General features: G+C 39.5%; 1 protein-coding gene across 2 annotated transcripts in view; it reads right to left on the bottom strand.

Annotated features, from left to right (window-relative positions):
* Positions 1-20,644, bottom strand: part of EPHA6 (EPH receptor A6) — an 875,951-nt gene that overhangs the window by 121,489 nt on the left and 733,818 nt on the right. For both annotated transcript variants that reach the window (XM_065406410.1, XM_065406419.1), the window contains one exon: positions 13,505-13,627. In XM_065406410.1, the coding sequence (XP_065262482.1) occupies positions 13,505-13,627 (123 nt within the window). The remainder of the gene's footprint in view (positions 1-13,504; positions 13,628-20,644) is intronic.

Below are 20,644 nucleotides of genomic sequence, written 5' to 3'. Positions count from 1 at the left end.
GAAAACTGTATCCATTTTGCTCAGTTCAACAGTCCAAACAATGATAAGCACTTTCCAACCTGAATTAATTATGAAATATATTTGAATATATAGGTAGGTTTCTGAAATAGATTTGAATTTCTTTGGGCTAAGAGGTACGTATTTTATAAACTTTCAGACTGCTAGATGTTTTCCTTTACATAACTTGAAATTATATGCAGCAAAATTATATCCACCATTGAGGAAAACACAGTATTTCTCAATGTTATCAAATCATTCAAGGATACAAATTCCAACACAGGGTGTTGCCAACCTGAGTGATAAGTTAGCTTATCATCTAAATCAAAGGCTCAAATGCTATGTGAAAAATAAAAAATAACTTTTAAAAACTCATATGTAGTTAGTTCCCTTTGTGCCATACCCCTGAGTAGGCTCAAGAACATGTTATTTTACATGTAATTAGCATTCATATGTGCCAAAAAACACCTGTTTCAAGTGGTAGCACAGGAAGGACATGATTTGCTAAGAGCACCCATATATGCAACTGTGGCATCACACAGACAGAAGAGATGCGCATCAGAAGATCTGCACCTTGTGAACTATGGGAGAATTCTAGTGGAGCACAAGTTAAGCCATTGAGGCTACTGGTAGCTCCTCACAAACTCAGATTTGTACTTCTGCCCCCATGCTTGCAGTAAGAGTTTGCTTACACCTGATGCTTTATTTATGTTTGACTGCCATGGTCCAATAGCAATGGAAAGGAGAGGCCTCCAAATTGGCCACCTATAACCTCCAGCAGAATAAGACCTCTATGAAAAGTGTTTAGAGTCTTAACTAGAGGTGTTGTAAAGTTTACTAGAGGGGCCATAACTGGAAACTCCCTAATCCAAACCCATTTGCAATTTCGTCTAGGGTTGATATCAGAGCCTAATCAGTCCATATGCCTTTGATTTCAGGGTCATATCCAAAATCAGAGGGGGGCTAGTTTATTGATCTTATGCAGCCAAAGTCTTGTGAAAACAGCAATTTTCTTAGGCATTCAGTCCAAAATTTTGGTCATCTTGTGAGAACAGATGATCATGAGAATGTTGCCATCTCTTGAAAAGCTTGCAAGATGTTGGAACCATCGACTAAGACCCCAAACTCTAGCCATGATTTGGCCTCAAGATCAAACCCTAATCTGGATCTAACACTGCCACCTCAAATCTTTTCTTAGAGATCCTTATAAAGTCAGGATATTATTTCCTATTGTACTGTAGTGCCTGACAAAACCATTACAAATGTAAGATACTGGGCCCAAGCTTAACAGACAGCTGGTGATGGTCAATAAAATATTCAAAACTGTACTCCAGACTTGATTTTGACAAGTGATATTATGAAATGTTTGAACTAGCATAATGTTTGTCTTTTGAGTATAAGATAGATCAGAAATGTCTGGATTACTGTTAGATACTTAAAGCTATGGGAAGGAGGACAATGTAAAGATGTCATCAAATATCAGATTCTAATGGTCCTATTATAATCGGAAATAGTCCTTATGGAAGTCAGTAACAGCCTTACCACAGAATTTCCAGTTTACACTTGTTATTTAAAAAAAATTCCTAACTTCTATTAGTATTGATAGCTGTACTTATACAGCACTTTTCATACAATAAACTCAAAGCACTTTACAAATCATCAATTAAGTCTCAAATCACTCAGTGAGGCAGGGATTATTGCAGTTTTACAGATATGGAAACTCAAGTATAGAGGGGTTAAATTACTTCTTCCACTCACACAGTGTCAGTAACAGAGCCAGTGACTGAATCCTCAACACCTGACTCCACTTCTGTGCACTAATTACTAAACCTGGGGCTCTCAGCATGAAACTCATCACTTCCAGGGGGGTTGTGGTCAGATATCAGGTGATTAGAACCATCCTGCCCTTTCTAGAATGCTAAACAGAACAGGGTTCCTGGCTAGATAGAGGGAAGTCTTCTGTACGGGAAAAGGTTGAGAACCCATGTAGTAGACATTTCTCTCTCTTTAGGTGTGAGACAGCATACATTGCTATTTATTTTACAGTAGCACTTTGAGGTCCCATCGTGCTGAATGATGTACACACATGGGAAGACACTGCTCCTGCCCCAAAGACTTTACAGTCCAAACAAAGCAACTATTACTTATTTAGCTTCATAAAGGTACACAGTATCTGTTCTTTGTCTCTTCAGATGAGAAGTTCTTCAGGCAGGGACTGTACCCTCTTCTAGTTGTACAGCACCTGGCACAATAGGGCTCTGATGGTGATTGGTCTTTGTGTGCTGCCCTTATATATATATTTTTTTTTAAATGACAATTGAAATTGCAGATGCTAGACTTTTTTATTCTGTTGCCTACAAGGCCCGATACTCCAGGAAGATCACAAGCAACTCCAGACCTGTCATTCTTGGGGGTCCTCTCTTTCCCTTATATTGTATCTCACTTTTTCCTCTTTTCAATGTGTATGTAGCACTTGCAGTCTAATTGCAAGCGTGAATCGAAAGTATTAAAGCTGCTTTAGTGATTGGTTCATGTGGGGCCTCATAGTGATCCAGTCTGCTCTTCCCATTCAATATGTCACTTAAGTGACAGACCTGGTCACAATATTTAATTGCACAAGGAAGCTGGATTCCTTAGGCTGCTCCTCAAAACTGAATCCTCATCTGGCAATACTACCTGCTGCCTCCATTTGGCTGTTACTTTGCAGGACTTTCAATGCAGATCAGAGCAGCACAAGTTGTTAAAACATCCTTGATTGATGCCTTGCCACCTCAGGGCATACATTACATTTTTTTGTATTTTGCATTTATTAATTCATTCAGGATTTTATGCTTTGTAAAAGCAAGAAAGCAGAAATATCTGCCATACATGGTAGTGTAACTTTAAATACCAGATGCATTTACAATTCATATTTATTTTTAATTTTCCTTCTAATTTTCTCCATAACATAGGATTTTGATAGTATGTAATTTAATTGAATGATAGAGTGATAAATAAGGATGAGACTATAAAGTGTCATATCAATGACAAAATATTCAGCTTGTTGTCTCCTGTTGTCATTTTAAATAATGCAGCAAAGCCCACTTTAATGAATTTTTATGTAAGATTAATCCTCCAAAAAAGAATACATTTAGTACATGTTAATCTCTACAGACTTTATTTATAAGGAAATCTTTAATATCTGCCATGGGAATAAAACTGTTAAAGTAAACAGGATATTTATTAGTCCACCTATATAAATATTGAGGGTTGTAAGACATGGTCTCTGTAATTTACATGAAAATATTTTCAGGTCATCTCTGCAAATCAGAGTTCATACTTTTATCTGGTATCCTCCCACTTACGGGCCATATTCTGGGTTTGGATTACATCCATATGTCTCCCATTGAAGCTAGAAAGTGGCTCTAATTTAGTAAATGCACAGACCTGCTTCTAATTAGGATTAGCTCTTTTAGAATTTAAAAATGCTCACAGGAAACTCTCTACACAGTATTTGAAAAATTACATTATTCTTTGAAGTGTTTTTCTGCAAATTTTCATTCACTAAATCTTGGCCTTCCAGTTTGTTCTTTTCACACCTTTTCCAAGCTTTCTCCTTCCCAGCTTATTTTTAAAAGCCTTGTGGTCTCTGACAGTTTACTATAGTGCCCTGTATATCCCTCCTATGTAGCTGCAGTTTGTTCAATGAAATGCCCAGTCCTGTTCCTTCTGAAGACTTCAGTGGGAAGAGGAGCACCACATAAGACTTACAAACAGAATAGAAATGGCATTGCTATCACAAATTACTCTGTGACATAGGCATGTGTTTTTAATTTAAACTACTGGGAACCTTAAATATGCACTCAGAGGGTCTTCCTCGCATTTTCCTGTTGGGGACCAAGGGGGATATAGCAGTTTTAAAATTCCCAGTTCTCCATTGGCTGAGCCCCCAGTCCTAGGGGGATCCATGTCTACACTACAATTAAACACCCACGTCTAGCCCATGTCAGCTGACTCAGGCTTGCAGGGCTCGGGCTGTAAAACTGCAGGTTAGACATTCGGGCTTGGGCTGGAGCCTGAGCTCTGAGACCTTCCATCTTCCTGGGGTCCCAGAGCTCAGGCTGCAGCCTGAGCCTGAAGCCTACACCACAGTTTTACAGCCTGAGCCCTGCAAGCCTGAGACAGCTGACATGGGCTAGACGTGGGTGTTTAATTGCAGTGTAGACATACCATGGAGGCCAGGATCATCTATATGTTGGCCCTGTACCTCCAAACTGCTTCTTAGCCTCCCCATGTCCTCGCCTCCCTCTATGTCAGGAAACATCCAAAGGTGCCATAAACCCAGGTGTTCCCACTGCCCCAGCCATAGGGGTTTCACATCATGGATGAGGAACATTCTTTAAAATAATCCTGATTTAGGAGGTGAATCCCTGCAAGGCTGAGAAAAGGACAATGCTTTAAAATGTTCCCTGTCTCCTCTGGCCTGCCACCTCTCCAGTCCCAGATGCAAATCATCTGGTTTTCCGACAAAGGAGATTCTGCAGGATTGGGGGAATATTTTGGGGAAAGCTGTTTCCATGTTTATAGTTTCTCCCTTTTCCTGATCCATTCCATCCCCACTATCCATTCCATTTGTGGAAGCAAAGAAAATGCAGTAGTAGAGGGAAAGCAAGTGGCAACTTTTTTCAATAGTTAGGCTGTATGAGTTTGATAAATCTTCTGGTCAAATTTTGATTTTTACTGTTAATTTTCATTTTAGCTTTCCAGCCAGTTTTCTTTTAACTAATTTTACATTCCTTCAAGGTCTGCCTTGTTGGGGTCAATATTGTGTTACTGCCTTTTCGACAGACTCATCAACATTACATATCTGATGCAAGAAAAGCCAAATTTTGCCTTGCAGCAGTCTTATTTATCTTACTCAGCTCATTTCAGGTAAACCTCCAAAATATACATTCAAAATATAAACACTTGGCAGTTCAATGGTCTGTAGGTCTGTCTAGCTGACCATGCATGCTTTAACACACTTCAAACATACATGTAGGGGGAACAACTTTCAGTGCTTTTATAAAGTGACTATAGAAATTAGCATGTGGGCTGACTACTACTAATTATTCTGTGTACTCCTATGACAACTCTCATCTGAGGACCTCAAATTGCTTTCCAAACAGTAAGCCTTAATAGCCCCGTGAAACAGATAAGTAAATCCATGTTATGTCTGGGTCAGCAGACAAAGATTAAGTGACTTGCCCAAGATGTCAGTGACCCAGAACCTCAGCTGTGGCAGAAGAACACACAGCCCAGCCAGGAGGAAGTTCGTTCTCAAGTGGCTTTAGATCAGCTTTGTGCTCCCTTGATCCCATGAAGGCTGTGTGCCAGGTCGGGCCTCTGTGGTAACTGGAGCAGCCTAGAGATTGCTCTAAATTATACCAGCTGACAATTGCTCAATGGACCATTAGAGCTGCCAGTGATTACTGGCGTGCAGTGAAGCCTTGGCCATCTACCCTAGTGCCATTTTGTCAGCTCTGTTCCATTGACGGATCCTACATTGGCTTTAGGACTACTTTCCACCAGTGGAGTGGAGCAAAGCAACAGACAAGATGGGTCCAGTGGCAGAGACAAGAATAGAACTTGGGAGTTGCAGTTTCCACAGTCTGGCCCTCGTGCCAAGGAACAAAGGAAAACTGTTAACTAACTTAATAACAGGTTCACTTTGGGCTTAATTCAATGGATGGATAAAGCATTTAGCCCTGTTAGATTATGGCTAGTTCACGCAGCCTTAGTATAACTACATTTCAGTACAATTTACTTATTTAATCTAATGCTGACATTTCACCCCTGAAAGCTGCTGTCGTAATGCTTTTGATGTTCATACCACTATACACTCTCCTGTGTGAAGGGCAAGGGACATTCCAAAGTGAGAAAACATGATTTCTGTCCCCAAACGAAGTCTCATTGCATAAGCGGTCACTTGCTCTATTTTGTATGTCATGGAGTTTAAACAAAATGATATCTGCATATCAAAGGCTCCTATGCTCCATCAATATTCAATACTCCATAATACATAAGAGCTACTTAGCAGGATATAAGAGGAAATAGAAACATTATAGAAATTCACATAGTATCTGTGGCCAGGGAAATTAGGTGCATTAAATTAAAAACAAAACAAAACTTTTTTCAAAATTATGGGTTTCAGAAGTTTAAGGAAAACCAATAGAAAAAAAATGCATGCCTACTGCTGCAGGAAAGCATGTTTCTATGCCCTTATAAATAAGTGCTCAACCAAGAAGTGCTCAACCTTGTCAAACTGTTACTTCCGTCATTCCGTGAAAGGTCAGTGAAAGCTTAGGTTATCTGTCACATAATTCCTGGTCATGTCCTGTTTATCTCGTATACCCCGTATTTCAAAATATTGTTTATATATTTTTCATTTATCATTTTGACAGCACTTGTGTTGCTTGTTTCCACCCTCACGCACACTGACCAAAAAATGGATGCAATTATCACTGCCTACAGAGACAAAGGATTACTGTGCTGATGATTACTGCTTTACTAATTATAGGTAAATGTTCAAAAGGTTAAGTGAAGTTTGGTTTCATATCTGAAACTATCCAAATTTGTTGAGCCAGCATCTTCCTCTCATTGCCTATGAATCTCTTTTTGCTTTCTGTGGCTGAAGAGCACATGCATTTGCAATTCAGAAGCAGTTGGGGCTATGCAGAAAGACTATGGACACTTCTGAAACCCATAATTGTGTCTTCAGTTGTGAGGTAAGTGATATTGTCTATACTAAAATCATGAGTCAGGGCCCCCAAAATTGTGGGATTGACTTAAAATCATGAGATTTTAAAAATAAATCTGGGTTTCTTTTATTTCTCCTCTGGGTTGGAGCCTTAAGCGGATTAGATTTTCAAGTTCTCTACAACCATGAGGGCTAGAAATTTAATTTAATTTTGTAATTAAAGTTGAGAGAGTCTCCCATAATCCAATAATTCCAGGAGCTGGAATTGAAGAAAAAACACCAAATATTGTGAGATTCGTGATAAAATCGTGCCAGTTGGTAACATTAGGTGGAGAGATTGTCATTGGAAGCAGAAAGACCGAACATATGGAAGATCTTATGAAAGGAAGGAAGCTAGTGAACAGGAGAGAGCTATGTGTTAGAAAGGAAACAAAGAGCCTTATTGTGAATGGGGAGGGAACTTCAGCTATGCTGAGTCAGTAAAAGTGTTAGAGAGGCCTTCACTAAAAGGGACTGAGATCTAAATAAAGGTTACGTATTGGTTTAGTTGGGAGATGTGTGTACATTTGAACTAGCTATTCTTGTAAAGCAATTTTCACATCCTTAATCTTTATATTAGAGATGAAAGAGATCCATTAAGATCCCCCCACCCCATCATGAACATCACAATTAAATGCTGCATAATTCATTTACCAATGGAGCTGGATGTGTAAGTGTTCTCCCCCCAAACAAGATCTGCTTATACTTCCCTTTGTGCGGAATTGTAATCTTGCCTCCATTATCGCTGAACCCAGTTAATACAAATTATTTTTGTCAAAAATGTTCTGACATTTGTCTAAAAATGGTGCTGAATGTCACAGAAAATGTTCCTGTACCCTGATAATCCACTTAGACCTTGGTCCCAATGAAGTCAATGGGAGTATTTACATTGACTTCAATGGGTTTTAGATGACATGCTTACAGCCAGTGTAGAGATGCAAGTCTCCAGCAGAATTATTGTTCCCCTCCCACACACAGTTTAATCCCAATTTTAGACTAAGGGGCCCTGGAAAAATGCATGCAGCAGCATTAACAATGATTTGCTCTTCTGAAGTTACCTTGCAGCAAAGGGATGGATTAGCAAAAATTCATCCTTTAGCTAATGGACAGCACCTTGTATACTCCCACCTTGGACCTCTACCTCCCCTCTCACCCCACCCCGTAAAATGGGATGCGTAAGGATTGTACAGTATATTAACTGTTTATGCCAGAAAAATTACATTGTGTCTGTTCATAAATTGGATACAGCATTTCACTAGGGCATTCTGAAGAGTACATTTATTAGAAGGCAGGTTTTGTTGCATTCTGCACTTTCAGTTATCAATTTATTACTAATCGAGAAAGATATTACATTTTTTCAATTAACAAAAATGCACACACTCTAGCTACTGTAACCCAAAGTAGGGAAAATGCATTAAGGTGCGGTAGGAGATGGAGTGAGGGGAATTGAATGGTTATTTTTCTCAATATTGGTACCACAACTTTATAGTTGAATTTCACTATGAATAATTGCTTCCTGATGGTTTTTGTTGAGTAGTTTTGTTCAATAAGGGATTGTCAATACAATTTTACTCTCAATTGTCAGTTTATACAGTATCAAGAATAATGGGCTCATTCATTAAGGTGCATATGGAAATTATCATAAAATATTAATTTTGAGAAACAATGACATTGATCATCTGATTTAATATCTGATTCTTACATTTGATTTTATTTAAGAGGCTCTCTAATAAATGTGGACAGCACAGTAGGTACCAGGCAAACTTTGTTTTAGACAGTCAGCCTGTCAAACACCCCACAGGCATCATCTCTTTTGTGTAATCTCCTTTGTTTGGGACAGTACTGTTGCCATTATTCATTCCAAACTTGTATCTAACTTACTGCCCAGTATCACTTCTAGCTTTCCTTCAGCTTTAGTGCTGTTTTGGATTATTTTTCATTGGCTCTATTTGATTGACTCTAGGAAAATGCAATCTCATTTGTTTCCTGAACATAAATAATTTTTGAGGCCCATGAGAGCAAATGCTGTTTACCTTGACTTAGCCTCAATGCTTCTACTTTCCTTAGCTGTAAAATGGTTGAATACTTGCCTAACACAGGGGTTGGGAGGATTAATTAGCTATTGTTTGTACAGCACATAGAAAAAAAAAGATATAAAACATAATTTCTGCCTCACCCCCCCACACCAGAGGCTGTACAGGTCATGCCATAGGACCTACTCCAGGGGGCTTCAGCCAGATTTTCTGGGGCTGAAAGTCCTACCCTCACCTCCTCCCATTTAATTTGGACACCAAGTCGTGGTTCTGGCTGCTAAACAAGGATCCTGTCATAGCCTCTCCTCCTGACTTACATCTCCACTCATTACTATCAGAGAAGAATCTGGAGACCAGCTATGAGGGAGACACTGACAATGTTACCTGTCTTTCTCCACTCCATAGCAGCAGGATCAGCCATCTGTCTTTTAAGTCTCCAATGATGAAAGTAGGGAAACTGAGAATATGGGTGTAACTAGCCAATACACACTATTTCCTGTCATGTGACGGGGTGTAGACATATATAACCCTGACCCATGTAACTTGACTAGGGCCAAGAAATAAACTGAAATCTCTTACAGCACTCATGTATGGAAGAGTGAGAACTTGAGGAGGTGGATACAGCACTTCCAAATTTTCCTGCAAGCAAGTGGCACGGAGGAAAAACCAAAGATGGTGAATGCACAAATCTTTCCAGTAGGAGGATGAGAGGACTACAAATTGTTAGACAAAGGCTTTCAAGAATACTTTGATCTACACACGAATATCACTTGAGAAAGATACACTGTCTTTACATGAAACCAGCTACCAGGTGAGACCTACGTAAGGCTGAGTCACATGAATTTGAACTGTTAGGAGATGGACTAAAAGGAGTCGAAATCGTTTGTGACATAACTGATAGTCAAGTCAAGGAAGGTATTGTGAGAAAAGGACTTGATTTTGTAAATAACAGTAGGTATTTTCAGGACTAGTGTAAACAATGCTTCCCAAATAAAAGTGCTAGCAAGCAGTGAAATAATTTTAATTAGGCCTTCAAATGCAAGCACTATTCCATCAGAATAGCTATGTCTAGTCTTTAAAATGCAACGAGATTTGCATTTTGGAAGCAAGTCAAGAGTTTTGACAAGTCTCACTCAATACAGAGGGCTAGATAATCAGCTGCAAAGGGGCTTCTTTGCAGCACCCCTGCACCACAAGCTAGGCTTGAAGTTGGTCAGGTGGGGATTCCTGTGACATAATGGAATTCCCAAGGGATGCAAAGCCAAATACCAAATTCTACAAAACTGAATATGAAGCATCGGTGCAATGGTAAAAGGCAACATTTTATGTTCAGTGAAAGAGAAAAGTCAATTATTAGTTTCATTTTACTCTAAAACACTTTTGACACAACTTCCTTAACAACCTATTTTCTAGGTGCTCATTATGGAAGCTCTGGTAATTATTCCAGATTTAAAAGTTGAGTTTCATTTTCCACCTAAAGCAAGGATCCAACCACTTCATTTTGTATGAAAGGTACAATGTATCCTCCCCAAATTTAAGAGCACTTACTATTAGTTTTCTGATAATTTACAAGTAAATTTAACAAGTTTGAGTTAAAAGTCTTGACTTGTAATTAACTTTAAGAAATTTAGCATCTGTCAGTCATCTTTGTCCCAAATGACCTCAACAGAATAACATAGATGCTTCGAACTTTCCATATAGTTAAAATTTCATGGAAATCTTATGCATGGGCTATATTTGAATTAAATAGGTTGTAATTAAACTAAGTTATTAGCAATTAGATATGTTTGTTATAAAGGCTCAGCTCAACAGCTTAGGTAACTGAAGAGGGACCATTGTGACATCAGAGGTAACAACCAATCACTAAACTTGCTCTATAGCTAATTTGCATGCATTATTCTATTGGTTGTAATGATTCAGGGGTATGGGGAAGAATGAACAAGTGTCAAGAATACATTATTCTGGTTGGTACATTATTTGCTCAACTGTCACTTCTCTTTAAAGATTCAGTAGGCATTCGCTTCTTCTGCCTTGGCTCCACTGTGCACTGAGGCAGGAGGACCCCTTAATGCACAGAGAATTGGGACTCGGGGGCCCTCCCTTCATAAAGCACCAGTCTCACCAACATAACCCTCCAAAATCAGGAAGAGGACTGCAAGTTAAGGGCTAAATTCACCAATATACTCTGGCTGCTTCATACTTTTCTAGCAATACAAAGCAGCTGTAAAGACAGCGTAATTGGACAGTGCTCTCTGGCTGCTTTGGTGTATCTGTGAATCTTCTCTTAAAATGAAATGTGATTTCATGACTTAATGGTAAAAACATTACAGGGATGTTATAATTACCCCAACCAAGCATTAACCCAGACAATTCAGAGTTAAGGTTACGCTTAGAAGAAATCCAAAATGTATTAAGGTAAGAAATTCACAGTTACAGCACCTAAACAAACCTTAACTTTGCACTGTACTCATGGCATGAAGGAAAAAATATGTATCAACTGAATGGCTTCAAAATCAGTTTAATCTAATCAAACTATAAATGCTAAAATACCTTCATCATAATCATAATTATTGCATGACATTGTACAGTGCAGACTTAAGACTGCTAGTGTGCATTTCTTTACCTTAACATTGGAACTCCTCTCCTCCTCCCCAGCCAAAAGTGCACTTAGTTCCTCCCTTCAACAAAATGCGTGTAGTCTGCCACTGGATTAATCACTGGAGCTGTCAGCCCTTCTATAGACTGACAACCCCCCAACCTCTATAAAATGAGGCAGTTTGACAATATGCTGATGGGATGCCTTTCCTTCACTTGCTGCTATTGCCAAAATGGAAAGTGATCTATTAGCTATATTATAATAAATTGTACATAATAGTTGCACTTACAGTTTCTTCTCTTTTCAAATATTCTACAGTCTGTCATATTCCCTTTACTCATTATTATTAAGCCCATTATATTATATTAGCACCTACAGGCCAGCTAGGTCAGGATCCCATTGTAGTGCTTGGAGCAGTACAAAAATATAGAAAATGAAAGTCCCTGCCCCCAAATACTTACAATCAAAAGCAAGCAAGTAAACAAACAAAAAACAAAAGAAGACAAAATAGGTAGATGAGACAAATAAGGTGGGCCAGGGTAACAAATATAGTAGGATGTCAGCAATTCTTAGCCAATGAGGGTCAGTAATACTATATGATACTATATGTGATACTCAAAGTAGGGAATATTGCTGGAACCAGTCATAGCTCTTTAAAACTATTTAAGAACCACTCTGAATAGCACGGTTCATTAGAAGATCTCAAAGTGTTTACAACCATTGTCTGCCAGCACCACCTGTGAGGTTAGTACAGTGGCCAACATTTACCAACAGTTATCACAGAAAGTATCAAAACTATCTGTTACTTCCTATTTAGAGAATGAAGGAAAACAATGATTAATAGTGACCCCCTGGCCTGTAACTATCTCTATGTTATGCATAAGTAAATTGAGGTACAGAAAAGTTAGGTGACTTCTCTCCTCAATTGGCAGAGGGAATCCAGGGCAGAATTCATTACACTGCTCTAACCACTAGACAACCTTTCCTGCCTTAAAGAAAAAATCCAGAGTATTTTAGGAATTAACTAGATTTTTGTAAAAATAGAAAAAACTGTAGTTCATAAAAAGGTAAAATATTTTTCAAGGAGGCTGCCATTTTCCTACTAAAAAAGGAAGAAGTAAGAAATTAAGACAGGAAGAAATTCATTCTATATTGAAATGTGCAGTGTGGAAAGCAATAGATTATGAATTCTGCTTTTAGACATATTTTAATATAGATGTCTATTAAATTAATTATGTGAAACTTATTAACTTACCTGGCAATAAAACTAGCAAATAAAAAGTATCTTCCACGATTCCAGATGAAGACAGATAACCTGCATTCCCCTTCCGGAGAAAAGGAGCACTTTGATTTATCACTTTTCCCTGCCTCAGCCCATTATCTAGACCAGCCTACTCCTGCAGATTATTTTTCTTCCCACCCTTCAGCCTGACATTACCCCATTCACTGTGTTGTGGATCTCATTATTACACTATGCTTCCTTTTTCACCTCCATTGTACCTGAAGGTACATCCATAGCTGGGATGATTTAGTTGGGGATTGGTCCTGCTTTGAGCAGGGGGTTGGACTAGGTGGCTTCCTGAGGTCCCTTCCAACCCTGATATTCTATGATTCTATGAAACCCAAACTACTTTTACCTATATTTTTAAAAAATGCACGTTGAAGCATATATACAACCAGAGTTCAAAGTTAGTTGCTTTCCCCATTTTTTATTTCAGTGCATAATTAATTTCTACTTGTTCTAATTTTTTGCCTGTTAGCGGGAAAATGGAAACTTTCATGGAAAACATTCAGACATTCAGAGACAGAGCAAATCTGACATTTCAAGAGCCATTTCTAAGTTATATTTTCTATTTACATAAGTGCGTTTCATGCAATGCTTGTTAAGCGAACATTGGCAGTTTTCATTGTATATTTCAGTTAACCACTTAGCTATGGCTGTTTCCCTCCTCCTGTTACAGTCTCTCCTATATATATATGGTCAGGTCCTGTAGTAGCAGGCTGGTTAATGGATAGATGTTATTCATTGAGACAGACATTAACCTCTCTATCCTACCACTAACAGATTTTGGTGCTGTTCTCCCAGTAAGGGTTGGTGGAAACGTCACCTGAAATACCTACCAGAGGAAATGCCAGGGGGCAAAGATCCGCCCCGAGAGACTGGATGTGGGGCCGGGATGCTATTTAAAAAGCCCGCGCTCAGGAATCTCGAAAGAGACTTCACCCCAATGGTCGGGAAGGATCCTTTTAAAAGATAAAAATGATCATTAATCAAACAAGCTGTTCTTTGGCTGCTCAAAAGAAGCTGATTGTTTGAGAGAGTAAATGAAACCCTACAAAGTCAACAATGCCTTCACGGCAGCAGAGTCCATAAAATGCTGTTAAACGATAAAAACTGGTAACAATACAAACAAAACACACACAACCAGCCAAAACAACAAAAAGAGAAAAAAAAAAAACCCACACCACAAGCCATTAAGCGATACAGTGCTAGCAAGAGAGGGCTTGTTTCCTCTGGACCTATAGCTGGTACAGTGTTTAAATGGGAAATTTCAGAACTTCAAGGAAGAAGAATACAAGGAGATTCACTTTTAAAGGTGAAATCAACCTCTTAGATCCACATAGAGCAAAATAAGTTTGAGATGCACTATCTCCATGTGTAAAACTCCCACTGATGTCAATGGAATTTCACACACATAATGGGAGCAGAACATCAGTCTAGATCTCTGCAGTCACCTGAAAGTAGAATTTTGTCTTGGCAGGAAATGATGTGAAAAATATCATTTCAAAAGTAGTTATGACAATACACTAAACTTGTCCTCATTTTATGTCATTTATTGATAGCTATTTTGATCTATCGAAGATGAAAAGATTAAGGCCCTTAATCCTACAACAGGATCCACTGGGGAAGACCCAGCTTCAATGGGGCTCTGCACAGGCCTGTGCTTTGCAGATCTCTACATTGAATAGGGACTTGAAATCTCAAAGCTTCTTTGATATATATATATAAAAACAATGGGGGGAAATCTAAATTCTCCAAGTTTGAAAAAAATTAAAATTAAACCTAAATTATAGTTGGGTAATGAATATTCAACATAACTTTTATGCTAGTAAAAACAACAAACAAGATCCCATTCAAAAAGTTAGGCAATGGTAAGTTTTGATATCTTTTTTCACCATTTTAAGAAGGCACATCATGGTTGCTCCTCAGAGATGGAAAAGCCTTAATTTCATTATAATTAGAAATAAATAGGTTTCTTAATCTTTATGCAGTTTCAATTTGTGGGGCCTCCTGTAGATGCAGAGAAACCCAGTTGAGCAAATTCATTCTGAAGAAACGTCAATTTTTTGTTGAGCCTGTGTAGCCTTAGAGAGATCCGAAAAAAAATGTTGCTCCTTTGGTTTTCATACACAATAGATCTGTTTTCCCTCAATACTTGCTTCATTTCCCCTTTTAAAACCTAAAGATGGTACAAAAATTATTACATTATGAAGAAAGAAAATTGATATAATTTATGTCTTAAACACAGAACCTTTATTAGGTATCCTTAAAGATCTTTCATAACCGAAGGGTGGGATCAAAACTCTAAAAAAATAAATCAAAACAATTTCCTCCCCCCGCTATGCCAGGCAAGCCTAGTGTTGAGAGCCTTAATAAAATTTTCCAAATTCTCAGTTCTATCCCAGAACTGTCCTGAATGAGCATTCCATTGGGCACTTTTGTACTAAGTTGTTTGATCTGGCAAAGGGTTCTGCATGGGAAGATCCTTCCACCCACGCAAAGCTGAATGAAGTCAGAAAACTCAGCACAGATGTATCTCTTTGCAATACTGGGGCCCAAATCAATAATTTTCTTTTATGTAACCTAGTTTTCTCTCTAGGAGTGATCTATGGTCTGCCAATAATTCATTTTTATGGTAAGACAAATTAATAAAAAAAATTTAAGAAGAGTCACCGCTAAAGCTATCTTTGTGACTCTTTTTAATTTTTTTATATTAATTTCTTTTACCATCAACCATGAATTACTGGCAGACTTTAGATCATCCATCACATCTACAGATGTGAAGAAGAGCTCTGTGTAGTTTGAAAGCTTGCCCCTTCTACCAAGAGAAGTTAGTCCAATAAAAGATACCTCACCTACCTTGTCTCTTAAGGTATTTAATAAAAAGTATATTGCAGAAGACTAAAAAAAAAAAATTAGTGATAAAAATACAATATCAAAGGGGGAAAAACAAAAATTGTAAACATAACAGGAGGGCAGCTTGAAAAGTCTGAAAATGCAAATCAACATAAGGAAGTGGATGTGTAATAGTAAAAATGAAATAACTGAGTTTCAGAAATGGTATAGAGAACTCCATGGCTATCTCTACACAAAATAGAAGTTTCCCCTAGCTTAGTGTGTTTGTTTTCTTTAGAAAAGGAAGAAGCAGTCTTTATTCTGTTCCCAAGTCCAAATCATAGTTAGCAAAAAGTCTCTGCAGGCTCCTATGCGTTATGTTTCCAGCTGTAAAAGTATAACAGATATTTCTTTGCTGGGAGGTCGCTACTCTTAGGTCTATTCTAAATACAAATAGGCGCTGTCCGGGGTTCTCTGCTCGGTGTCCCCGTCTGGTTCGCTTCGTTTGACCCTTTGACCTCACTCCTGTCCCTGTTCTTTTATTAGTTGTCCCCGTAATTTTTTGGTCTCCAGGTCCTGTGGACCCCCCCTTAGGCTGGGGGGGGGGGATCCTTTAGCAGTGGGCGGGCTTCGCCCACTTCCTGGATCCCAATAGGATAAGGTAATCTCCAGGTGGTGCAGGGCTAGGACAATGGATTCTTTACTACACCCCTCTCTTTTATCTGAAGTAGAGGGTTTGGCTGGGGAGCCGCCACACCCAGCTGGTTCCTGTTACTGGAACAAATACTTGGGACAATAGGCAGTCAGATGTAAGAAAGAACAGCTTTCAGGCCACCTTTGTACCTGATCGTGTATCTGGTTGATTATTTCCTACTCAAAAATACAGAGGCTGGTTTCATTTTTTAAAGTATTTTGTCCAGCAAAGGTGAAATCCAATTTATACAATTTACTCTCTGTTAAAGAAATATTCTTACCTAAGTATGTTAAATATGATGCAACAATTTTAATTTTTTCTTCTTCAGTTGTATTGCTATCCTAATTAAAGTTTTCTGGAAATAAAGAGCAGTTTGTAGCCATTTCTCTCCCAGGGCATATAATACCTCTCTGAATTCCCTTCTTTACCTTGCTGGTCTCAGAATTCATGTCTGGGAAGATAAAGGAAGCATGCTTCTTCACAGATGAATTTTGCATCCTTTCCTAGCTTGTGCAAGAATGTTTTTCTAGTCTTGAAATCTTAGTTTTGTATTATGATATGTGCTCTTACCCTTGAATTTTGGCTGAAGACATCAACATAATCTTGCCTCTTCCAATTTGTGAAAGTCATTTCCCCCATCACTTTGTTAATCAGGTTGGTTACAAATTCAATCATGTTTTTGCCTTCAGCTTCATGTGTAATCTTTATTGTTTGAGCATCACGTTCTGTTTCTCAGGTCTTTTAATTTTATTATCAAAATACTGTAATCACTTGAAAATCTCTTCAGGCAGATACTTTAAAAGTCAACTACAGAGAGAATGACTCTTCAGTCTCTGCAATTCTTGCAGTAAATATTTCAGCTGAGACGCTGAAGTTTTAATAGATAGTAGTAATTTTTGCCTGCACTGTAGGCTTCCTGTATGAATTTCTTCTAGGAGTAGATGGATTACTGAAAAGTTCTCTATACTAGTTTCCTCTGCTTCAGCCACTACTAACTTTTGTGGTTTGGTGAGGAGCAAGTGCCTTTGCTGAAGTCTAGAACTTTCTCTTGGAGACAGTTTCCCTCCTTTTTTCTTTTTTTGGTAAATTTTCTAGTCCTCCTGTAGTATACAGGAATAGGGTAGTATCCCTTTTAATAGTTTGTGAGCCCTTTAGTGGTGCTCATTGTTTTAGAAACTAGCAGTACACCTCTGCCCCGATATAACGCTGTCCTCGGGAGCCAAAAAAATCTTATTGCGTTATAGATGAAACCGCGTTATATCGAACTTGCTTTGATCCTCCGGCGTGCACAGTCCCCCGTCCCCCCCCGAGCACTGCTTTACCCCATTATATCCGAATTCGTGTTATATTGGGTTGCGTTACATCGGGGTAGAGGTTTATGTACATAGCTATGCCTTGGATATTTGTACTAATTTAGTAAGACTACGTCTACACTACGAGCTACGGCCATAATTCCCAGTTTTCATACACATATTCACTCTAGCTTGATGAAAGGTTGCATGAGTATAAATAGTGTAGTGGTGATAACACAGGCAGTGGTGGCACAGCATAGCCATGCTGTGTACAAACCTGCTTGAACCGTATGGCATGGCTTAGCTGCTACTGCCTGTGTCACTGTGGCTACACTACTATGTATACTTGCTCTAGCTCTCATCAAGCTAACATAAGTATGTGTATGTGAGCTGTAAAAATAACAGGAGTACTTGTGGCACCTTAGAGACTAACAAATTTATTAGAGCATAAGCTTTCGTGGGCTACAACCCACTTCTTCGGATGCATATAGAGTGAACCATATATTGAGGAGATATATATACACACACATACAGAGAGCATGAACAGGTGGGAGTTGTCTTACCAACTCTGAGAGGCCAATTAAGTAAGAGGAAAAAAACTTTTGAAGTGATAATCAAGATGGCTCAGTACAGACAGTTTGATAAGAAGCAAGTGTGAAAATACTTACAAGGGGAGATAGATTCAATGTTTGTAATGGCTCAGCCATTCCCAATCCCTATTTAGCCCTGAGTTGATTGTGTCTAGTTTGCATATCAATTCCAGCTCAGCAGTCTCTCGTTGGAGTCTGTTTTTGAAGTTTTTCTGTTTTAAGATAGCCACCCGCAGGTCTGTCAAAGAATGGCCAGACAGGTTAAAGTGTTCTCCCACTGGTTTTTGAGTATTATGATTCCTGATGTCAGATTTGTGTCCATTAATTCTTTTGCGTAGAGACTGTCCGGTTTGGCCAATGTACATGGCAGAGGGGCATTGCTGGCACATGATGGCATATATCACATTGGTAGATGTGCAGGTGAACGAGCCACAGATGGTATGGCTGATGTGATTAGGCCCTATGATGGTGTCACTTGAATAGATATGTGGACAGAGTTGGCATCGGGCTTTGTTACAAGGATAGGTTCCTGGGTCAGTGTTTATGTGAGCTGTAAATCACACCCCTAGCTCATAGTGTAGAGGTAGCCTAAATATGGCTACTTCTGGCCCAACTATGCCTGTGTGGTTCCTTCATGTTTTTATTGTTGTGCAAAGAACAAAAGACAACATGTCCTGACTTTGAAGGAAAAATATGGGCTGCTATTTAAGATTTAAGTAGAATTGACTCTACTGAAACTGCTAGTGTGTCTCTTTGCTCTGACACTCTTCATAGTCCCACAAATGCTTTGTTAATATATGCTGGCCACTTGACATCCTGAATGTCTTCCAATAAAAGGTCTCCACCTCTGTGCTGGACATTCACTTGCTAAGGAGGACGCTATCCATGTGGATTCTGCCTTAAAACTATAAAAAGTTAAGATGGACAAGAAATTAAGGGTCAGATTTTACAAATTTGAGCAAGTCAGCATTGTTCTATTGACATCAATGACGCTATGCTGATTTGCACTAGCTGAAGATCTGGGCCTAAGGTTTATAAAATTATGCTTGAATACGTTCACTTCTGTAAACAGGCACATACTAACAGCCAGTGGTACAAGTAGAAATCATTTCTTGCCAGTACACTGCACTCATGGGAGGGACACAAAGAGAGGGGCACGTGACCTCCCCACGTGAGCCCCCCACGTGACTCCTCCCCACCCTGCCCCCAGTCCGGGGCCCCCCGCGCTCTCCCTGTCCCCTCCCCATGATCCACATCCATCCCACGTTACCTGAAGGGGTGGGGGCTCTGTCCTCCTCCTGCTGCGCCAGAGACTTCTGCTGTACAGACCCCAGGCAGGAGGACTCAGGAGACACAGCTGCATGGAAGGGCTGGGGGCCGGGCTGAGGGAGGTTCAGCAGCCATGCTGGAGGAGCTGCTGGCATGGGGCTGCCTGACGGCCCCACGTTCCTGCAGTTCAGGGCTTTTCCGGGAACCACAGCAGGGAAAGGAGCCGAACCCCTAGCCCCACCCCTGGCCCTTCCACGGAACTGCGTCTTCTCAGTCTGTACAGCAGCCTGCCGGAGGACGGAGCTGGGGGTGATACAGCCACCGAAGGAGTTGCCGGCATTCTGCTCCTTTCCGGCGGGGCTGCTGTACAGATGGAGAAGATGTAGCTCCATGGAAGAGCTGGGGGCGGGGTTGCAGGCGGGCTCCTCCTCTGTCTTTCTGGTACACCATACCAGCTATAAATATCTTATACGCTATAAATATGGCGTACCGGACCATACTACCGTACTTGCACCACTGCTAACAGCCTGAGCACAGAACTCCAAATAATGAACTTCTGAGATCTAATCTTGATGCTGACACTGATTTCCTTTTGTGGCCTTGAGCAAGTCACTTCACCACCCTGCCTCAATTGACCTATTTGAAAATAGTTATCTACCTGCCGGATGTCTTGTGAAATTTAACATCTGCAAAGTACTTCAGAAATAAAATGTGATATGAGTGCTAAGTATTATTAATAACATGCTGCTTAATATGCACATCAGGATGAATATTGCAAATATCCTTACTCTAAACTGTAAGTTATACTATAGGCAGAATCCTAGTATTACGATGTTGAACCACATAGGAATGGAGAAGGGTGGGGTGGAAGTGGAGTAGAGCCATGCACTGCCCAGTAAATCACAGTTATCCTACTAGCATAGCTCAGAATGGATCAGGGCAGATGGATGGGCGAAGGAAATGCATAGTAGGGACACCTTACTGCTATTTTCATGCACCATCTGTTAGAACCGATAGCACTCCTCTGCAAACATATTGAAGGAATGGCCATTCCCTTTGGCAAAACATGGCCCCTGGTGTACCACTGGCCTGGTAATGGGGCTCCTGTTCTAGAGTTAGAGTGGTGGGTTAACCTGTACCACTATTCAGTTAAATAATATAAATTTTAAATGTTTCCAATATAGTTGAAAAATTGAGGCAATAATCTGCATTATAAATAAAATGGACATCATACCAATATTGATGACCAAAACAGACCCAAAAGAAACAAACTTTTAAAAATAGTTCTGTAAAATAAAT

This window comes from Emys orbicularis, chromosome 1 (assembly GCF_028017835.1).
Source record: "Emys orbicularis isolate rEmyOrb1 chromosome 1, rEmyOrb1.hap1, whole genome shotgun sequence".
NCBI classification, from domain to species: domain Eukaryota; kingdom Metazoa; phylum Chordata; order Testudines; family Emydidae; genus Emys; species Emys orbicularis.
The sequence above is the reverse complement of the archived record's forward strand: the minus strand, read 5'-3'. Positions and strand labels throughout refer to the sequence as shown.